The 18,730-nt window shown below is 39.2% G+C and overlaps 1 protein-coding gene across 3 annotated transcripts; it reads left to right on the top strand.

Annotated features, from left to right (window-relative positions):
* Positions 1–499: 499 nt before the first annotated feature.
* On the top strand, positions 500–17,621 carry LOC108564877 (agrin; the record flags this gene model as incomplete). Of its 3 annotated transcripts, XM_017924069.1 has the most annotated exon segments (25): positions 500–727; positions 8,236–8,472; positions 9,530–9,745; positions 9,812–10,240; positions 10,317–10,417; positions 11,071–11,188; positions 11,254–11,487; positions 11,578–11,937; positions 12,035–12,187; positions 12,312–12,575; positions 12,633–12,779; positions 12,837–12,967; positions 13,027–13,135; positions 13,219–13,485; positions 14,202–14,381; positions 14,440–14,998; positions 15,054–15,421; positions 15,488–15,731; positions 15,792–15,956; positions 16,023–16,309; positions 16,367–16,439; positions 16,500–16,640; positions 16,784–16,966; positions 17,037–17,191; positions 17,249–17,621. In XM_017924069.1, coding segments are annotated over 25 exon segments (5,504 nt in total), but the record flags the coding sequence as incomplete, so codon positions are not given.
* Positions 17,622–18,730: the final 1,109 nt, after the last annotated feature.

Below are 18,730 nucleotides of genomic sequence, written 5' to 3'. Positions count from 1 at the left end.
TTAAATTAAATTCGCTAATAAATTGAACTTTTGCAATTTTCCAATAAATTTACAAATTTTAGGCAGAAAAACTAATGATCTTTGTTTGTGTTTCAAAAATTGCTATTAAAATAATAATACAATAATATAATACATTTGTATAATACCAAACAAATAAAAAAGAATTATTTAATTGCGATTTGAACCTATATAAAATGGTGGATGCGCCGGAATTGTATATAAATATATATATTGAGAAAGAAATATTGAAATCTAAAAATAATTGTTTGCGGTTTCAATTCCTACATATTTTTTAAACTTAATTCCCAAGAATAACTGAACTTAAAAATGAAATCCTGGTTAATATAGAAATTGAAATTAAATTTACAACTTTAGAAACTATTAAAAACTTTAACTCTAAGGAACTAATGCATACAATTTTGCATAAGTAAATGATATTCCGGATATATCCGCCGGAATGTATTGCTGTATTACAATAAAACTGTCTAATTTTTAGTAGGGACGTTTTCTGTTTCAGAGCCCTGCGAGAAAACCTTTTGCGCCTGGGGGGCGCATTGTATAACCGGACCCGATGGGAAGGCCGTGTGCCAATGTCCGCAGCATTGCCGAACCCATAGAGATCCTGTATGTGGAAGTGATGGCATCACCTATGAGAACCACTGCAAGCTGCGGATCGCCTCCTGCAGGGCCCGCCTCAACACCAGAGTCAAATACTCCGGCGAGTGCGGTAAGCGATATTGATTTAACAATAAATTATGGGTCGGGAATAGGGGTGGTGGTGGTTGGCGGCGCCGACCTGGGTCATAGATCCGCGGGGCCCTCGGTGCCGCAAGACAAACTGCTTTATAAAGATATCATGTAAATTTCAACCCCTCCGAAAAGAAGGAACGCACTCGTGTCGAAAACGCCATTTTCATATAATTCCTCTCCCTGAAATTCTTCGAATGTTTTCATAAACTTTCTGAAACACAACCAGCGTCAGAAAAATAGTATACGAAATAAAAAGGAATAAGAGAGTGAGAGAGAGAGAGAGAAGCGAATGTACAAACAACAACAAAATAAAAAGGAAGAAGAAGGGGGTTGGTATAAAGCTCAGACAAAGACGTCGAGGGAAAAACGCATCGCGTTTCAAACAAACTACTAAATTCACTTTACAAAGGTGCGCGCCGTAATCCAAAGCATTCTAACGAAAAATAGAAGGAAAAAAATATATATGAAATAAAAGCGACGCACAGGTGGAGGCAAAAAATGAAAACACAAATCAACGTTACAAGAGAAGAAGGATGAAAAAAAAGTAAATCTAAAAATAAAATAAAACTAGGAGAGGATTTTTAACAGGAACTGGCGGTAACGTGATGCCCCTCTCTGCAATCTATTGATTCCGTTTTGCTGTTGCAATTCACTATCGATACTGCCGCAATCCCAGAATTTTTATTGAAAACAAAAAAAGAGTTAGCGGTAACGTAAACGTAACATAAAATCGTGCACATTTTCCGTGTGGCCAATTTTTTCTCTCACTCTGTGTGTGTGTGTATTTTTTTTTGTTGTACATGCGGAAATTTAATGCAATTGCGAACACAAATGGCGTTGAATTGGAATAGACACAAACACGGTTGATATATTTTGTATATGGTGGAAAGTACGCGTGGCAATAGGGATAAATGCATATTAGGATATGCTTCGAGGTTTCGTACTTTATACTATGTTTTATTGAGTAAATTGATAATCAAAATAAATTATTTTTTTTCTTTTTAATTTGTAACTTCAAAATTATATCGGCTCGAAAAACTAATACGTTTTTATTCTAATTTATTAAAAACAAAAAATTATATTTGCACCGTGAAAAGATCAAACATTATTTTAAAAGACATTTTATTAAATTAAATCCGCTAATAAATTGAAGTTTTGCAATTTTCCAATAAATTTACAAATATATATTTTTATGTTAGGCAGAAAAATTAATGATCTTTGTTTGTTTATCAAAAAGTGTTATTAAAATAATAATAAACAAAATATATTGTATAATACTAAACAAATAAAAAAGAATTATTTAATTGCGATTTGAACGTATATAAAATGGTGGATGCGCCGGAATTGTATATAAATATATATATATATATTGAGAAAGAAATATTTAAATCTAATTAAATTCAAAAATTCCTACTTATTAATTTGATTAAATAATGTATTAGAAGTTTATTACATTAATATATTAATTATTAAATTTTCTTTTAAATGAAATTAACCTAACGTTTCTATATTGTTTTTAATTACTTTCTCATTTAAGAAATAACAATTAAGAAATTATTGTTAAGAAAGCAATAAACAAATCCATATATGGTTACGAAAACGCGACTGGCTTACGTCACGATATCTCACAGCAGTACTAAAACGTTTAAATTTGTTGCATAAAATTAAATAATTACAAAATGATACAAATGTTCAGTATAATTTGAAACAGGTCTGAAGAGGTTAATTTAATTAATTAATTTAGAATATTTAAAACTAATTGGATTGAATATTTTGAGACAAGCAATTGTTAATATTGCGAAGGGGTGGCTTCAACAATGTTATTGATTTAGTCGTTAGTAGAAGAATTTAAAATCCGCAAGTAATATCTAATCCAACTTGGGGTTTCGACTTAATCTCCGGTATAATGAACTATATTAATAATAAAGTTGCGGCGATGGGGGTTGTATATAATATATATATTTTGTGTATATATATAATGACTTTCTTCTTGTTTTCAATTATGTTTGTATCTCGCTGTTTTTAATTTAAAATGCCCTCGACGTTAGTTCGTTAAATTCTCTTTGAGCATCTTTTGTCCTTTATTTCTTTTTCCCTCCACCGACTCTGCGTCTTTATTCATTTGGCTTTAATTTCACCCATTGCATCTTAAGAAAACTTTGATTGAAACGGAATATCCGGTTTTCAAATTATTGGTACGGATTTAGTTATTTCGTGCGCTTATCTATTATTATTGTCTTCCTTACAACATTTTCTATCTTGTCTTGATCATCGTCTTCTTTTGGTTGTAAAAAGAAGAAGATGTGTATATAGCATTTTTGCGCGGCATTGAAGCGTTTCCTGCTTTATTTATATGATCGGGCTGGGTGAGGTTGTAAGGGTTGTAACGGCACTGGTGGGGGTTTATCGTGAGCGCGGAATCTTCGGCCAATTACATGATGAAAAACTGTTTCCGTGCCGATCCCGGAGGACTCGCGGAGATAACGCCCGAAATATGTGAGATACTCATTTCCCTTGGGGTTGTAACGAGTATGATTCTTTCAGAACGGCCTCCTCGGAGATGCCGGCCATATCCTGCAACAGTAGCTTCCATCACAACAACAACAACAAACCCCCAATCCTCGACCCCTTCATCACCACCCACCCTAACAAACCCCGAGAATGCAATAACGCAGTGCTGTGCATATTTTAAGTTCGCTGATTATGAAATTAGTTAGGGAGGCAAGTTTTGTTTGTGTTGGCGTCGGGGACGTGTAGTGTTGCCAAGTTTTGCTTATTATCAGAATGGGAACTATTTGTATATTAAGATTCCCGTTCGGGAATGAATCTATGACGTTTGCCTGGAGCGCAACTTGCACACATACCCTCTAACACAGAGCAACCAAACTTTTGACGTTATTATGTAACGACGCCGATACTGGATGCCGGTAGCCGTCGCAGTTACGTAACGTCGCGTCAACTTCGACACAATGCCGCACTTGTTTTTGCCATTTCCCATATTTTATATTAAATATACACTTCTTCTAATTTTTTTTCTCTTCTTATTTCTTCGTATTATTTTCTTTTCTTTTTTTGTTGTTGTTGAACGAACGTTGAAACCCTTTTCATCCCTTTGGCCGCGCTCTAAATGCAGTTTTAATGCTTTAACGTCGCGCGACATTTTAGGACTTCATTTGAATTCGTTTTGGTTTGAATTTTGCCGCACAATGCCACTGAATACAAAGCATTGCATTTCGCGCTAAAAGCGTGTATGATTATGTTAATGATTGGAATTTTAATGAAAACGCTTTTGCGTTCCGCCATAATAGTTCGTTCCGTTTTGCTTTTCTTCCATGAATACTAATTAAACAGTCACTGTAATTCATCACTGCGAAATCTAAGCAGGTTGGCTATTTTCGTTTCCATGCAATGGAAATAACTCCTTCACTTGAGAGAATTTTATCTTAATAATCAATATAATTACATTTATTTTATATAAAATTATTATAATTACTTCGCAATACTATTATTTATTTTGGCGCGCAATTTGAAATAATGGAAGTAGAAAAAAAATGTACAAACATACATTGACCGAGAATAAAAAAAAAAAACTATGTCGCTACACGACACCCATAAATAGCAGGGTGCAATAAATTCAGCAAATTTCATTTACAGAATACTAAAAGTTCGGGATGGGGGTTGCAGAGGGACGGCCGATACGTCTGGAACACAAAGTTTTTAATAAAGCAAATCAATCATGTCCGTTACGTTCCGTTCAGTACGGTTCAGTTCAGTTTCGTTCCGCTTACGTACGGCGCCATTCGAAATACACAGATCGAATTCCTAAATCAAATACACGTTTATGGGAGCGCTTTCTCCGCAAAAGTGAAAAATGATTTTTGTTGCCTACTTCGAAAATTTACCTCCGACCTATTTCATCTTTCCGATTTCGAGCTCTCCCTTTTCCAGTCCTCTCTTTCTTTATTTTTCTTCTCCCCCTGGCGTTTGAGAAATGCCCGGAGTTAAAAACATTAGGAAAGTATGTTTCTAAGTATTTGTATATAATATATATATAGTGCATTGCAAGACCACGTATATAGACGTCTATAAATCTTCGACAACAACTACTCTCTGGAACACAAGTTTCGCAACCCGAAGCTGCTCGCGCTTGTCGAACGCAAAGATAATTAATCGGAATATTGGTGCATCTTTGCACGTAATTAAATGGTGGCTTCCGCTTTTCAAAATAATAAAAAGTTTAATATTAATTAATTAAATCGTGCGAACAATGTTCCCATTGATCTCATCATATGTAAACATATGATGCGAAGGTACATACATGCACACGTTGCCTCCTATTTAGTATTTGAGTTCGTTTATTCCGTTTCGTCCGCTGTTTCCAAACTGATGCATTTCCGTACTCGCATGCACAAGTCGCCGAAACACACTGAATTCGGCAAAAACTGGATTCCGCCATCATTCGATTTGCAGACTCTTCAATTTCCAAGCGAATCGAATTCCGCCAGAAAATAAAGCTAAACGTCTGCCCTTCGGCTAAGTACGTTACCGAAACAAAAAAAAAAGAATACTACGCTATTTCGAAAATTTCGTTACGCCTTTGAATATCCACGATTTACCTATCCTCATCACAAATTCTATTTCAACCCATTTTCCAATTATTGAAAAATTATTAAAGACTTTATATTATAAAATCAATTTGTATGTTAAAGCATTAAATTTATATGTAGTATACTATAGAATTTAGTAAATAAAATTTGTAGTTGACGTTAATTTGAATAGCTCAAAGCTTCGATGAAATGACGATAACAGCTTTATATGAGTGCTCAGGTATAGTAATGATGTATATACAGATAAATACGAGTCTCGAGTTGCATTCGGAATGTTCATTGTGAGTAGTAAGCGCTGGGGGAAGTGAACAAAACTGAAATGGAAGAAAAGGCTTTAACGAGATTTGCTTATGGCGAATTATGTGCACGGAATATATCAAAAGAGGGAATGATTGTTTAAGTAAGTAGCTTTTGTTTCATCGTAAAAAGTGTGCAGATGCGAAGGGAGAAGAAGAGTCCCGATGCAGAGACGGAACATAAATATAATACTACGGCACGTTAAGTCTTCAGAAATCTTCTGCAGCGCTCGAAGATCGAATTTATCGGTATCGCAGTAATCGTATTTATTTATGCGGTGGACTAACCTCGGAAGATTTCACGATGCTCCCACTCTATTGAAAGTGGATGTTCCTTCTGCATTTTCGTTTTATTTTTTTTCTCTCTCTATATATATATATTTTCTTTTTGTTCTTTTTCTCTTTTATTTTTCTTCTCTCTTCTTCCGGTCGTCTTGATGCAGTGTGAATGCGAAAGGGGGTGAATCGGTCTACGAAATTAGAAAGGGCCCGAGGTGACGTATGGACGTAATGGTCGTTGCTAGTGGTACGTGATGCACATAGTTAGAAGGCAGGGGTTGGAAAACATAATGTTGACCATTGGTTCGGTCGCATGTCGCGTATCGCCGTAACTAAGCAACGGTATCAGTTAGTGCTGGTATTATGTGCCGTTCCGCCACGGGAATATTTAAACCGGACTGATTGTGCCTATTTGCGAGGCATTCCGGGGAATCTGGCAAGATTAAGCTACATTTGCATTTGGACGCCGAGCGTCGGAAGTTAATTTCGGGCTTCCTCCTCTTGAGGCGTCGCAGACGCAACCGGAACACATAGCGCTCTCATTTTATTTATTCAAATGCAGAGCGCACTTGGCTTGCTTGCTTATCGTGCGATGCACATTAGACATCGTTCTATGGGGGTGGATTTTGGTGGGGTTGCCGGACGCCATCAAGACTTTATTATTTATTATCCCCGAGAGATGAACCTTGTTTTGGACTCACTTAACTTTGGAACGGAGTCGACTAAACTTGACTCGAATTGTAATTACAAAGATTTAATTGAAGACAGTCTCATCAGAATAATCGGGTTTAAGAGTTAGTAACTTTTACAAGGCGCTTCTTCCTCCACTTCTTTTTTAAAACCTCTCCTTTCATCATATCCGTCTACTTGTTTTAGCTTTTTTCATGTTTGTTGGTCGCGCGTTTGCAAAAAGCGTCTGGGGGCGTATAGGGTGAAGTGTAAATATTTGAAGCGTTTTGTGTTTGCTATAGAGAAGACAGAAAGCGAGTGCGACAACGAAAGCGACTGCTAAAGCGAATGGGTTTGAGTGAGAGAGAAATAGAAAACACATATATGTATATGTATGGAGTCGGAATGTTGTGTCAAGTTTCATAAGCTGTTGCAGCCAGCACGTTCCGCGGCCGACGAGTGGATGCCGGTACGAGAAGAGCCCTTCAGGCAAGTGGCAGGCAGCTCCCTCGAAAGCGATAACCAGCAGGACTTAAATCCTTCAGATGAGCCCTGATTGACGCTCGCCCGACTCTATGTTTGGTGTATTAAGTACAGTGGCTTAATTTCCATACGCGCCCTCTACACTGTCCTCAATTTTCATTACTATCATATAAACATTACAAAAAAAAATACAATTTTTCCATTAAAATATTTTCAATATTTAGTCCTTTCCAATGTAAAAAAAAATATTTTTCAAAGGTTCTATTGTTTATTCGAAATTCTGATGTATTTGATACTTGATTTGATGTTCCTCAAGGTGCAGTGATCTGTCCTAAAAGAATAATAATTAAATGTTGCAAATTTCATTTTGTTTTAATGAGTACATGCAATTTGTATATGTAAATTATACAATTAGTGATATAAGAATAGAGGTGAGTGTAAAACTGAGCATACGCCACTGATTAAGTCGAACTTAAAATCAATATGGCGCTTGCTCTGCTCATTGCAGTCACGCTACCTGCTACATGCGACGTGCTAGTGCCGTCACCTCAGTGGCATTTCAACCCCTGTACCGTTCGCGCGTTCGCAGAAGCTCGTCCACTTTCGCGGCGACTCGTGTCCCGATATCGCATCCCCTAAAATCGAGACGCAACTTCCGGTCGCGAAACCAATATACAATCCGGAAGCATTCACATTTGCCAAGGAACTGGCACTGGCATATGAGTGCCAACAAGCCAAGCACACATCGCATGCCAGACGCCAGCAAAAACCACCCCCGTTAGCACGTAGCGTAACCAAGTCAGCCATAGCAACCTCAGGAATTAACTCTGTGATATAGCTTACAAATAGCAATAGCAATTGTAGAACTAACAAACAAACAAAAAAATAGTAAAGAATAAAGAACAACGAAAGGCAAAAAAACCTTATGATGAATTTTGCATGCACTACCACAATGCCGGTAGCCCTTCTGCTGTGCGTTATTGCGCGAAACAGTATCACCCTCGGCTGTTACGTGTTCCCGAAGGGTAAGTAGGAGATTACGGTCGCAATATCCGGCCGCTGAGTTATTTATCAAACTCGGGAATGCATATCGATCAGCGGACACTTCTATCCAACACCATCTAGTATGAATATCATCTTTCTTGTTGCAGAGCAATCCGATCCTTGTAAGGACAAGCAGTGTGGTTTCGGGGCCAGATGTGTGGCTTCTCCTGACGGCCGCAATGCCAGCTGCCAATGTCCTGACAAGTGTCCCAACTACGGGGACCACTCCAGTTCTCGTCCAGTTTGCGGCAGCGACGGAGTAGACTACAAAGATCAGTGTGAACTTAGGAAGGCCGCCTGCACCTCCAACACCAACGTCACCGTCAAGTTCTCTGGAAAATGCGGTAAAATAACATATTCTCAAACCTACTGCTACCTCTACAAGACTTGCGTCTACATAAACCTTAGCAGTAGTTAATAAAGTTGATTTAAAGCTATCAACACAATGAATTCATAATTTCGTTTATAAAATCTATAAATTAACGCATCTCTCAAAGTATAACATACATTTTAACTAGTATTAAAATTATCATCAAATCAATCAATGCATGCCACAAGTAACGATTTATAAGAAGAGTTTAAACACAGAAGTCCATGAAGAAATGAAACAGAACAATTAAACTATTTTTTTTTTTTACAAAAATTCATTTGCGATTCCTCAAGTTTCGCTGATTTTCTTCTCAAATGTTGTAATTCAATTTTGAAATTCTATATTTCTCAAATAATAAATAATATTAAATCACTTTCTTAATAAATGTTATTATAAATTGTTAAATATAGATGCAATGGTCCTTGAAGAAAACAGCACATTGATATTTGACGTGTTGGCGATCGAAGCACACGTATAAAGTTATTATTAGTTTCGAACACACGAAGTCGTGACTAAATCATAAGATTTATTACTACAACTACTAACACAAACAAGTCATTCCTTCTGGGAATAATAATACTTCATAAAGATACTTGAGCTCACATATCATTATTAGACGTTGTATTACCTTTACCTACCGTATATTACCATGCATATTTGTCACTTTAACATATCGTAATGGTATTGTATTGTGTAAAAAAAAATGTAAAATAACTTTGCGTAAATAATTTTTAAAAAAAATGAAGTTTTGTTAATTTATATTTTTATTGTTTATTAATTTTTGGATATTATACAAAAAAAAAATGTTATTCATTTATAGTTTGTGTAAGAATTGTAATATAAAATTAGTTTTTTACAAATTTATGTTTATGAGTATAAATTTTAATCAACAAATGGTTGGTTGATAGTTAAGTATTTTTGTTTGTACTAGAATTGAGATACTTAAAAATGCAGCAATTAATCTTGCGCGGATGAAGAGATCCAGGTTGGATTAGTTGGAATGGATTAATTAAAGTGTACATCCTTCGCAGATCCTTGTGCTGGGATAGAGTGCGCGGAGCCGGAAGTCTGCCAACTGGACGACCACCGGAATCCGGTGTGCCGGTGCGGTGACACCTGTCCACTGGAGTTTACTCCGGTCTGCGGTTCGGACGGCAAGACCTATTCCAACGAATGTTCTCTGAGACAGGAGGCGTGTAGATCGAGGAAAACATTGAACATCATCTATCGCGGCAAATGCAGTTCAGGTATACAGGATCAAAAATACCGAAGACAAATGTAATTCACAATTAACCATTGGGATTCCGATTCAGGTGTCAACCCATGCACGAGTGTACGATGCACGCTAGGTGAGGAATGCGCCATAAACAAGTACGGGATAGCCCGGTGCGAATGTCCTCCAGTCTGCGAACCCATCATGAGACCAGTCTGCTCGAAGGACGGCCGCACTTTCCCATCGGAATGCGAACTCAAGAGGTCCGGCTGCATGGCCAGAGCAAACGTGCAGATCTCGTATGCGGGCGTCTGCGGCGAGATGGGCCCTTGCAGTGAACACGAGTGCCATTTCGGTGCCACCTGCGTCGAAAGGGCAGGAAGGGCTCATTGCGAATGTCCTGTTTGCCCAGCCGAATTCGAGCCCGTCTGCGGCTCCGACGGCATCTCGTACGGCAACGAATGCAAGCTTCGCATGGAGGCTTGTAAACACCGCAGGGAGATTAGGGTTTTATACGACGGTCCCTGCAGTAAGCCGCCTTTTTCTTCTCTTCTATGAAACTTTTATATCAACTCCTTCTTTTTTTTGTCTTGCCTTATTCGCAGATGGCTGCGAAAACAAAAAGTGCGACTTCTATTCGACCTGCGAGAGCGACGGCGCCACGGAGGGCCGCTGCGTCTGTCCGTTGTACTGCAAAGATGAGAAGGTTAGTTAGTTTAATTAGTTCTCGGGTCGTTATTTATCTCTGAGCATGAGTCGGACGTTCCGGATGGAGCGATCCGTCTTGCACACCTCTTGAAGCGGCTCCTTGGTCTGCCTCTGCCGGTCAATAAGATGACATTAGTGTCGGGTGCAGGATAACGAGATAACTTGATACGCCCAGATGGCTAAGATTAATACTGTCCTGATGGCTTCTATTGTCTCTCATCTTACCACCAACTAATTACCACTTACATTTTATTCATCTGTTATTGTCCAATGCAACAGTTGAAACATATTTATTACCTTTCAAAACATGATCTCCATCATTCTTTTAAAACAAATCTGTTTTTATTTCTCAAATTAAATTATTAACTTACAAGAAGGTAATTTCAACTTATTCGTCCATTTCTTATTATGTTCATGTTAAAGATAGCTACAAAAAAAACTTTTCTGTCTTAAGAAAATATTTTATTTTTACCATTTTCTCAAAGTATTGTGAAAATGTAAAAGGTGCTCTCGGCATTTCCAAAGCTCTTAGAAGAGAGCGTTTACATTTCGAGCACGTAGATTTATTGAAATACCATATTTATATTCGACGCCGGTTCAAAACATTATCCAGGCCTCAGATACGACGGTTAAACGCATTTGTTTCCGCAGCTCACGAACGGCCCAGTATGCGGAACAGACGGGGTAACTTACGGCAACGAATGCGAGCTTAGGATTGCCTCCTGCAAATCCAAGCAGTACGTACTGATGGCATACAAGGGAGACTGCGGTAAGTAATTCCACCTGACATTCGAAATCGAGGCTAAATACCAGAATATCCTGCTACCTGTGCAGATCTGTGCCAAGGGGTGGAATGCAAATTCGGGGCACGCTGCGAAGCCGGAGAATGCGTATGCCCTACGAACTGCGAAGGGTCAGGGGATGAGCCTGTTTGTGCCTCCAACATGATCACCTTCCCCAACGAATGCGAACTTCAGAAGGCCGCCTGCCACCAAACAGCTGGTTCTACTCTAAGCGTAGTCTTCTACGGGGATTGTAGAGAACGTTTTCCAGTCGCCGGTGCTCTTAGTAAGTTACCAATTTAAATAATGAAGAATTACTACTACCCAACACAAGCTTTTTACTAATTCCTATTAACTGACTAAACTCGAATCCTAGCTACGTACTCGCCGTCCACTGCGTTTAATATAGCTGGAAACGTGTACGGACCGGAGGCGGCCACTGCCGCTCCGCCTTTCGGATCAACGGGTCTGGCTGGATTCTTCGACTTGGGTCAGGCTGAGCGAGAAGCTTGTCGCGATATACACTGCGACTTCGAAGCCACCTGCGAATTAGGTCCTGACAACTTTCCTAGATGTAGTTGTCAATTTGACTGTGCCAGTGCGGCTGCCCTCGTTTCTACGTCCAAGCCTGTCTGTGCATCTGATTTACGAATTTACCCGTCACTCTGCGCCATGAAAATGGAAGCGTGCCAGAGGCAGGAGGAGCTGCGGCTGCGGCCGCTCGACCTCTGTCAAGGTTCGCACTAATAACACTAATTGATCTGTAGTAACAATGCTTTGACACTTGATTAAACGGAATGAGAGTTATAACATGTTGAGAATTCGTTTTGCAGGCATGGAAGTGAAACCCTGTAATGGCGAGAAGCCACTTTCCGATGCTACCACAGGTAAGGAATTGGATTGCGGCAATGGACCTCATCGCCAGGATTGTCCATCTGGTAGTTACTGTCATCAAACCACTAGATTTGCCAGGTGCTGCAATAAAGGTAAAATTCACTATATCTTAATACAACATTTTTTTACGAATGTAAATTGTTTAATAATTATTAGTTTAACGAATCAAAGTTGAATACAAATATTATTAAGATGTCCTTAAATTCTTGTATTTAGATCAAAGTATATTGATGCAAAAAAGTTGCGAGGATGGTTGGTACGGTTGTTGTCCGGATGGTAAGACGGCCGCACAGGGGCCTGACCATGCTGGATGTCCATCTCTATGCGGATGCAACAAGTTAGGTTCCTACTCGGACACTTGCGATCCGGACACGATGCAATGCAAATGCCGACCAGGAGTCGGAGGCGAGAAGTGCGATAGGTGCGAGCCGGGCTTCTGGGGATTACCGAAGATCTCTGCTGGCCATCACGGTTGCATACGTAAGGAGAAACTCCGACAGTTGGGATATTTGGTCTTACAGGTCTTTGTATTTACAGCTTGCGCATGTTCAACGTTCGGTTCCGTGAGAGATGATTGCGAGCAGATGACTGGTAGATGCGTCTGCAAACCCGGTATTCAAGGTCAAAAGTGCACCATCTGCACAAACCACGATAAAGTGCTGGGTCCGAACGGTTGTGTTCCAGGTATCTCCGTCATTCCTTCTTTCCATCTTCCAGCTATGCTCATTTTGAATTCCACAGTTGACCAAAGCACTGCTCCGCCGACAACTTGCAAGGAATTGACCTGTCACTTCGGAGCTACTTGCATTGCTAAAGGTGGTTTAGCCATCTGCGAATGCCACACCGATTGTCCCGAAGAGAGCGATCCCCAGGTACTTTAGAATGGTAATCTCAGGTTCGATCTTAGGTTGTAATCGAATTTACTTTATAGATCGTTTGTGGAAGCGATGGACAGACGTACGCGTCATCCTGTCAACTACGTTTGGTAGCCTGCAGGCTCCAGAAAGACATCGTCGTTCAAGCGTTTGGAACTTGTAAAGGTATAGTAGTTGGTTTTCTTTTCTCTTGTTGTTTTCTTTCGGGTCCAGGTCAGGATGCTGTGAACGTTGATTGATTGTTACAGAGGATATGTTTCCGGGAACAGATTGGCCTGTCCGTCGTTACACTCCTCTGCAGTTTACGCAGCCGGACGACTCGAACTCACCCCTATCGAAGTCGACGCGACACCTCTTGGTTCCCGATTCTCGATACTATTACGAGAGGGAACGCAGCGGATCCTTGCACCGACCCGTCCACGGAGGTGGGCCATTCCCACCCGACCCGGACAACAATGCCTCCGCCGAAAATAACCTGTCCGCTGCAGGATCCGATAGCATTTACGATAACCGCGGTGAGGCCATTATATAAGCACTACCAGATACGTGTGTAATGTATATCCTCTCTCCCTCTATGTCTCTATCCTTTTCTATCACACGTCCAATCCCGTACTATTGTAACCCAACGTGTATGTATGTTCTGGAAAAATAAAGATTGACTATTTTGATTTGTACATATGTGCATGCCTGATGGACACAGGGCCGTCCCGTGGTATTTCACCGGCTTACAAAAAAAATACTTTCAGCAAATCTACAACTAACCTTCATACCATTAGTAATTCCCATTTATTTACCAAAAAATAAAAATTGTAATCGAAATCAATAATTATCTACAACGAATTAAAACTACTTTAGATCAATTAATAATCCTATTTACCACTAATTTTATAATGGATTGTAACTATTATAACTGCATTATTTATAAAATAAAATAATTGGTAAAATAATTAAACAATTATAAGTACACCAACGACTAATCCAAATAAGATCATTAAAAACCTACAATTATTTTTCAATTATTAATTAAAAAACAAACAATTTTTTTTAATTATTAAAAATCAATTGCATTTCAAAATTGTTTCTAAATTTTCTTATTTTTTCTTAAATAATTCATATAATTTGATACTGTTTTTGACAGTAACTCTAATCCACGAGACGGCCCTACGGAATAATAAATTATAATCCAGATTGTGAACTATTTGTTTTATTGTTTCTCTCTTTTCCGGTACAGGCGGAAACTATGCAGCCGCTTACAGACCTACCCCTGCGACGGTACGAGTAGTAACAGCCCTTCTGGGTGATCTCTGCTCTGACAATTTAGATTGCATGATAATGTACAGTAGCTGCGAACAAGGCGCTTGCACCTGTCTTCCTGATTATTCGGAATCACCTGATCGTCAAGAATGCATCGGTAAGTTAAGATGTAACAGCAGGATAAGTTCACCACTAAGATCAAAATTTTGATGTAGCCGATCCAAATCCTACTGATGAATTCCGAGCATGCAGCTCTGCACCCTGCTTACACGGAAGCACATGCGTGGATTTACCTTCGGCGACGTTTACTTGTGTATGCCATGTTAATTATACTGGACCCCACTGCGAGACGGAGATTGTTCATAAACAGTACGAAGTACCTGCGTTTGATGGTCGCTCCTATGCTAGGTTGAAGCCTTTGAAAGCTTATCATAAGCTTAGCATTGAAGTTGAGTTTAAGACTTATGCTAATGATGGTATTATTCTCTACAATCAGCAGAAAGCTGATGGGGTCGGTGACTTCGTGTCTTTGGCTATTGTTAATGGATTTGTGGAGTTCAGATATAACTTGGGGAACGGCGCTGTGGTCATCACGTCGCTCGATAGGGTTCAGTTGAAAAAGTTCCATAGAGTCGTTATAAAGAGATACCATCGGGATGGCATGCTGAAGTTGGATGAAGGCGAGGATGTCGCAGGACAATCGGCTGGAACTCTTCGCGCATTGGACCTCGTTGAAGACACTTTCATAGGTTTCATACCAACAAATTACTCCAGGTATTTAATTGAGTGAAGGTTTTTGGAATCGTCGTTACGTATTGATTTTCAACAGGGTTTACGAGAATGTAGGTGTTGATAGAGGACTACAGGGATGCATCAGGAAACTGAAGATTGGTCGACGGACAGTCGAATTGCATGAGCACCGTGACGAATGGGTGGTTAGGACTGAAGGGGTGCATGAGTGCGGCGAAAACCCTTGTTCCAGCGTTCCTTGTCAGAACGGTGGCCAGTGTCAAGCCATAGATTCCGAGCTGTACCATTGCGAATGCGGACCTCATTTTACGGGCGACTTCTGCGAGAACATGATTGATCCTTGCCTCTCGAATCCTTGCGGTGGTGGCTCCACATGCGATTCCCTCACCAGCGGCAACTTCTTCTGCAAATGTCCTCCCGGTCGGAAAGGAGACGTCTGCGAAATAAGTATGAGTATTAAATCCCCTCCGCATAGGACAAACGAGCAGAAAATCAATAACCAAAAAATTTCAGTGGATATCGACAGGGATATTTCTACCCCCGAATTCAACGGCTCCAGTTTCATGCAATTCCCGCGGCTGGAAGGGATTAGCAAGACGTTTTCCATAGAAGTTTCCTTCTTAAGCAAAGTTTCCAACGGCTTAATACTCTATAACGGCCAGATGAAAAATGGAAAAGGTGACTTCATATCTTTAGCACTTGTCCACGGACACGTCCAATTCCGCTTTAATCTCGGCAGCGGCATCGCGAATATTACGTAAGTTCGGAGCGCTCTTAAAGCCTGATCTCGGTTCAACGGAAAGTCTCTTTTTTCCAGATCAAAGGATACCATTACACTTGGCGAATGGCACTGGCTTCGAATCTACAGGAACGGACGAGAAGGCATTCTTCAGCTGGACAACCATACTCTAGTACGCGGCTTCTCGGGTCCATCGCTGACTGAACTCAATTTAGAACTACCTTTCTACATCGGATCTGTTCTGTAATATTATTACTAATATTATAAAAAAATAACTGTTATAATTTGTAAATTGCGTCTTCTTGCTAGCTCTTGGAAGGAGGTGCATCGATTGGCTGGGGTATCGAAGGGATTCCGAGGTGCCATCCAGCGAATCCTGCTGAATGGACAACCTATACCCATAGCCGGTAAATTACCAGAATGCTCCTTCGCACCTGTCAACGCGAGCGGATGTGCGTTCCAAGTGAGCGTCCACGACGGATCCCCGTGTCCTTTGGGGAAGAATCCTTGCCAGAACAATGGGCTTTGCGTTCCGGATCTGAGCAATTACATTTGCCAATGTCAGGACGGAAATGAGGGGAAACACTGCGAAATCTGTAAGCGCGACTCGACATATTGGCTCAGCAGCCAAATTTAATTCCACCTAATTGCAGCTCGCGACGAGACTTCATCGATCAAATTCAGCGGCGGCACTTATCTGCAGTACAAGAACAGAGGCTACAAAAGGTAATAACAGCTCCTAACCTCCACATCCACTAACAAATCTCCTTATTAACATGTCCTCAGCGAAAACGATACTTCCAGCTCGAATGGCGAGTATTTGGATGAGGATGAGGACGAGGACGAGCTCGCCGAGGAAGAGCGAGACCTCTATTTAGATTACGAGGAGGACGAAGATTACGATGCTAACTTTTATGATTCATTAGGGTACTAACCGAAACTATTTACATTATTAACACTGCAACTCATTCAACTATACGTTCCTTAGTTTATATTTTCTTTTAGTTTATTTTTTGTTTGTAATCTGTAAGTAATGAGGGATGAAAAACTAATGTTTTGAATTTCCACAGGAGGAAGGGCGAGCGTGGAAACCGCTACGAGTTCAAGTTGCGAACTTTCGTTCCGGATGGGCTGCTCCTTTGGAGGAGCAAAAACAAAAACTTGAAGGAGGATTACTTTTCTATAGCTATTGTTGACGGCTTTCCGGAGATGAGCTACAACTTGGGAAGGCAGAAGAGTTTTTGGGCAATAAGGTTTTTTCGCTTCAACGCTTTTTACCCCAACACGTATATAACGCTTTTTCTTTTGTTTGTTTCTTGTTAGATCAAAGACAAGGGTGGACGATGGCCAATGGCATACGATACACGTCAGGAGGAGGAAACGGAACGGCTTCATATCCGTTGATGGAAACGCTGTGACAAAGGGCATTTCCGAGCCCGGTGCCATTTCTCTGAGCACAAATTCAAAATTATGGATTGGTGAGTAGCATTGGTGTTCATGAAGAGCGATAGGATATAAATGGTATTAATTTACAGGTGGAATGCCTTCGCTGCCGCCTGGATTGCCGTCTCCTTACTACAGCGGCTTCGAGGGTTGCATACAGCACATTCAAATCAACGGAAAGCCAATGAACATGTTGAAACACAACGACTCCAATCTAATTCAATTCTGCCACGATAATGAAGTCTAGGCGAAGTAAATCAATTTATACACTAATTAAGACGATGAATATTAATAATGAGAAGGAAAAAGAAAAAAAAAAGATAATGAAGAGAAAAAAAAATCCAAGTTAATTATATTATATAGATTTTAACAACTGTGAGACTGATGTGTATTCTATACTTTTCCATAAACAAAAAAAAAATATAAATATATATGAGACGAAAAAAATAATAATATAGTAGAATTAGATATTGTTGTATATATATAGTAATTGTTAATATTATTTCTGGAATTGCCCATGTTTTGAATATATGTTTTATGGCCAGTTGATGTTGAAGAAGAAAAGTTAATGGAACGGCGAGGATGTATCGGGAAACGAAGGAAATTATGTAATTAGTGTTTCTCCATGTAGCTTGAATGTAACCCCCTTCCCAAAATGAGAAAAAAAAATGTATAATAATAATACTAATGAAAATCAAAGATGTATCGCTTCAACATATCATATATCAGTGTTGAAAAAAAAATTCCGCGCATATCTCTCCCTTCATAATACCTTTAAACGAATAAATTAATGCTGAACCGATAGGACGAAAAAAAATCTATATATATATATATATAAATATAAAAATATAAATAAATAAACTATATATGTACGTATATGTGTATATAATAATGAAATAAAATACGTTATAAAAATGATGACTCGTTGCATATAAACTCGATGAACGTTGGTTAGCTTGGTGTTGGTAGATAGGAAATTGTAGAAATCAACATCCCCCAGATTGTGTAATCTTAGGCAAACCACTGTGTTCTAGCAACTTCTGTAATCAAAAATATATAGATCTTTCCTATGCCTGTAAACAAATGTTTTCTATTTATCACAATGCTGCTTTCACTTTCCTGAGATCGTTGAACCTTTACAAAGCAGAAGATTTCAACGCACTGAATTCCTTTTACTTTTCCACTGCATTTATTCTTACTAAAAAAAAACATATTCAAGAAACAATTTTTTATTTACAGATGATTCCCCTTAATCGAAACTAGTACATTTTATCCCCATTAAGCTTCTGGTCTAATTATACCAAGTAAATTCTGAAAGAAAAATTGTATTGTATTGGAGAAGCAAAAACAATCAATTTTTTATTTACAGATTTCGTTTAATCGAGACTAGTACATTTTATCCCCATTAAGGTCTAATTACACCAAGTAAATTCTGAAACAACAAATATGTGTATAATAAATTCTGAAAGAATTAAATTATGTAGTCTGAATTTGTCCAAAATGGTTTGCCTTCTATTTTTGCGAGATTGTTGATAATTTAAAAAAAGTAGCCGATTTCTATACAAAAACGTTTC

Source organism: Nicrophorus vespilloides, unplaced genomic scaffold (assembly GCF_001412225.1).
Source record: "Nicrophorus vespilloides isolate i.1.1-1 unplaced genomic scaffold, Nicve_v1.0, whole genome shotgun sequence".
Lineage (NCBI taxonomy): Eukaryota > Metazoa > Arthropoda > Insecta > Coleoptera > Silphidae > Nicrophorus > Nicrophorus vespilloides.
The sequence above is the reverse complement of the archived record's forward strand: the minus strand, read 5'-3'. Positions and strand labels throughout refer to the sequence as shown.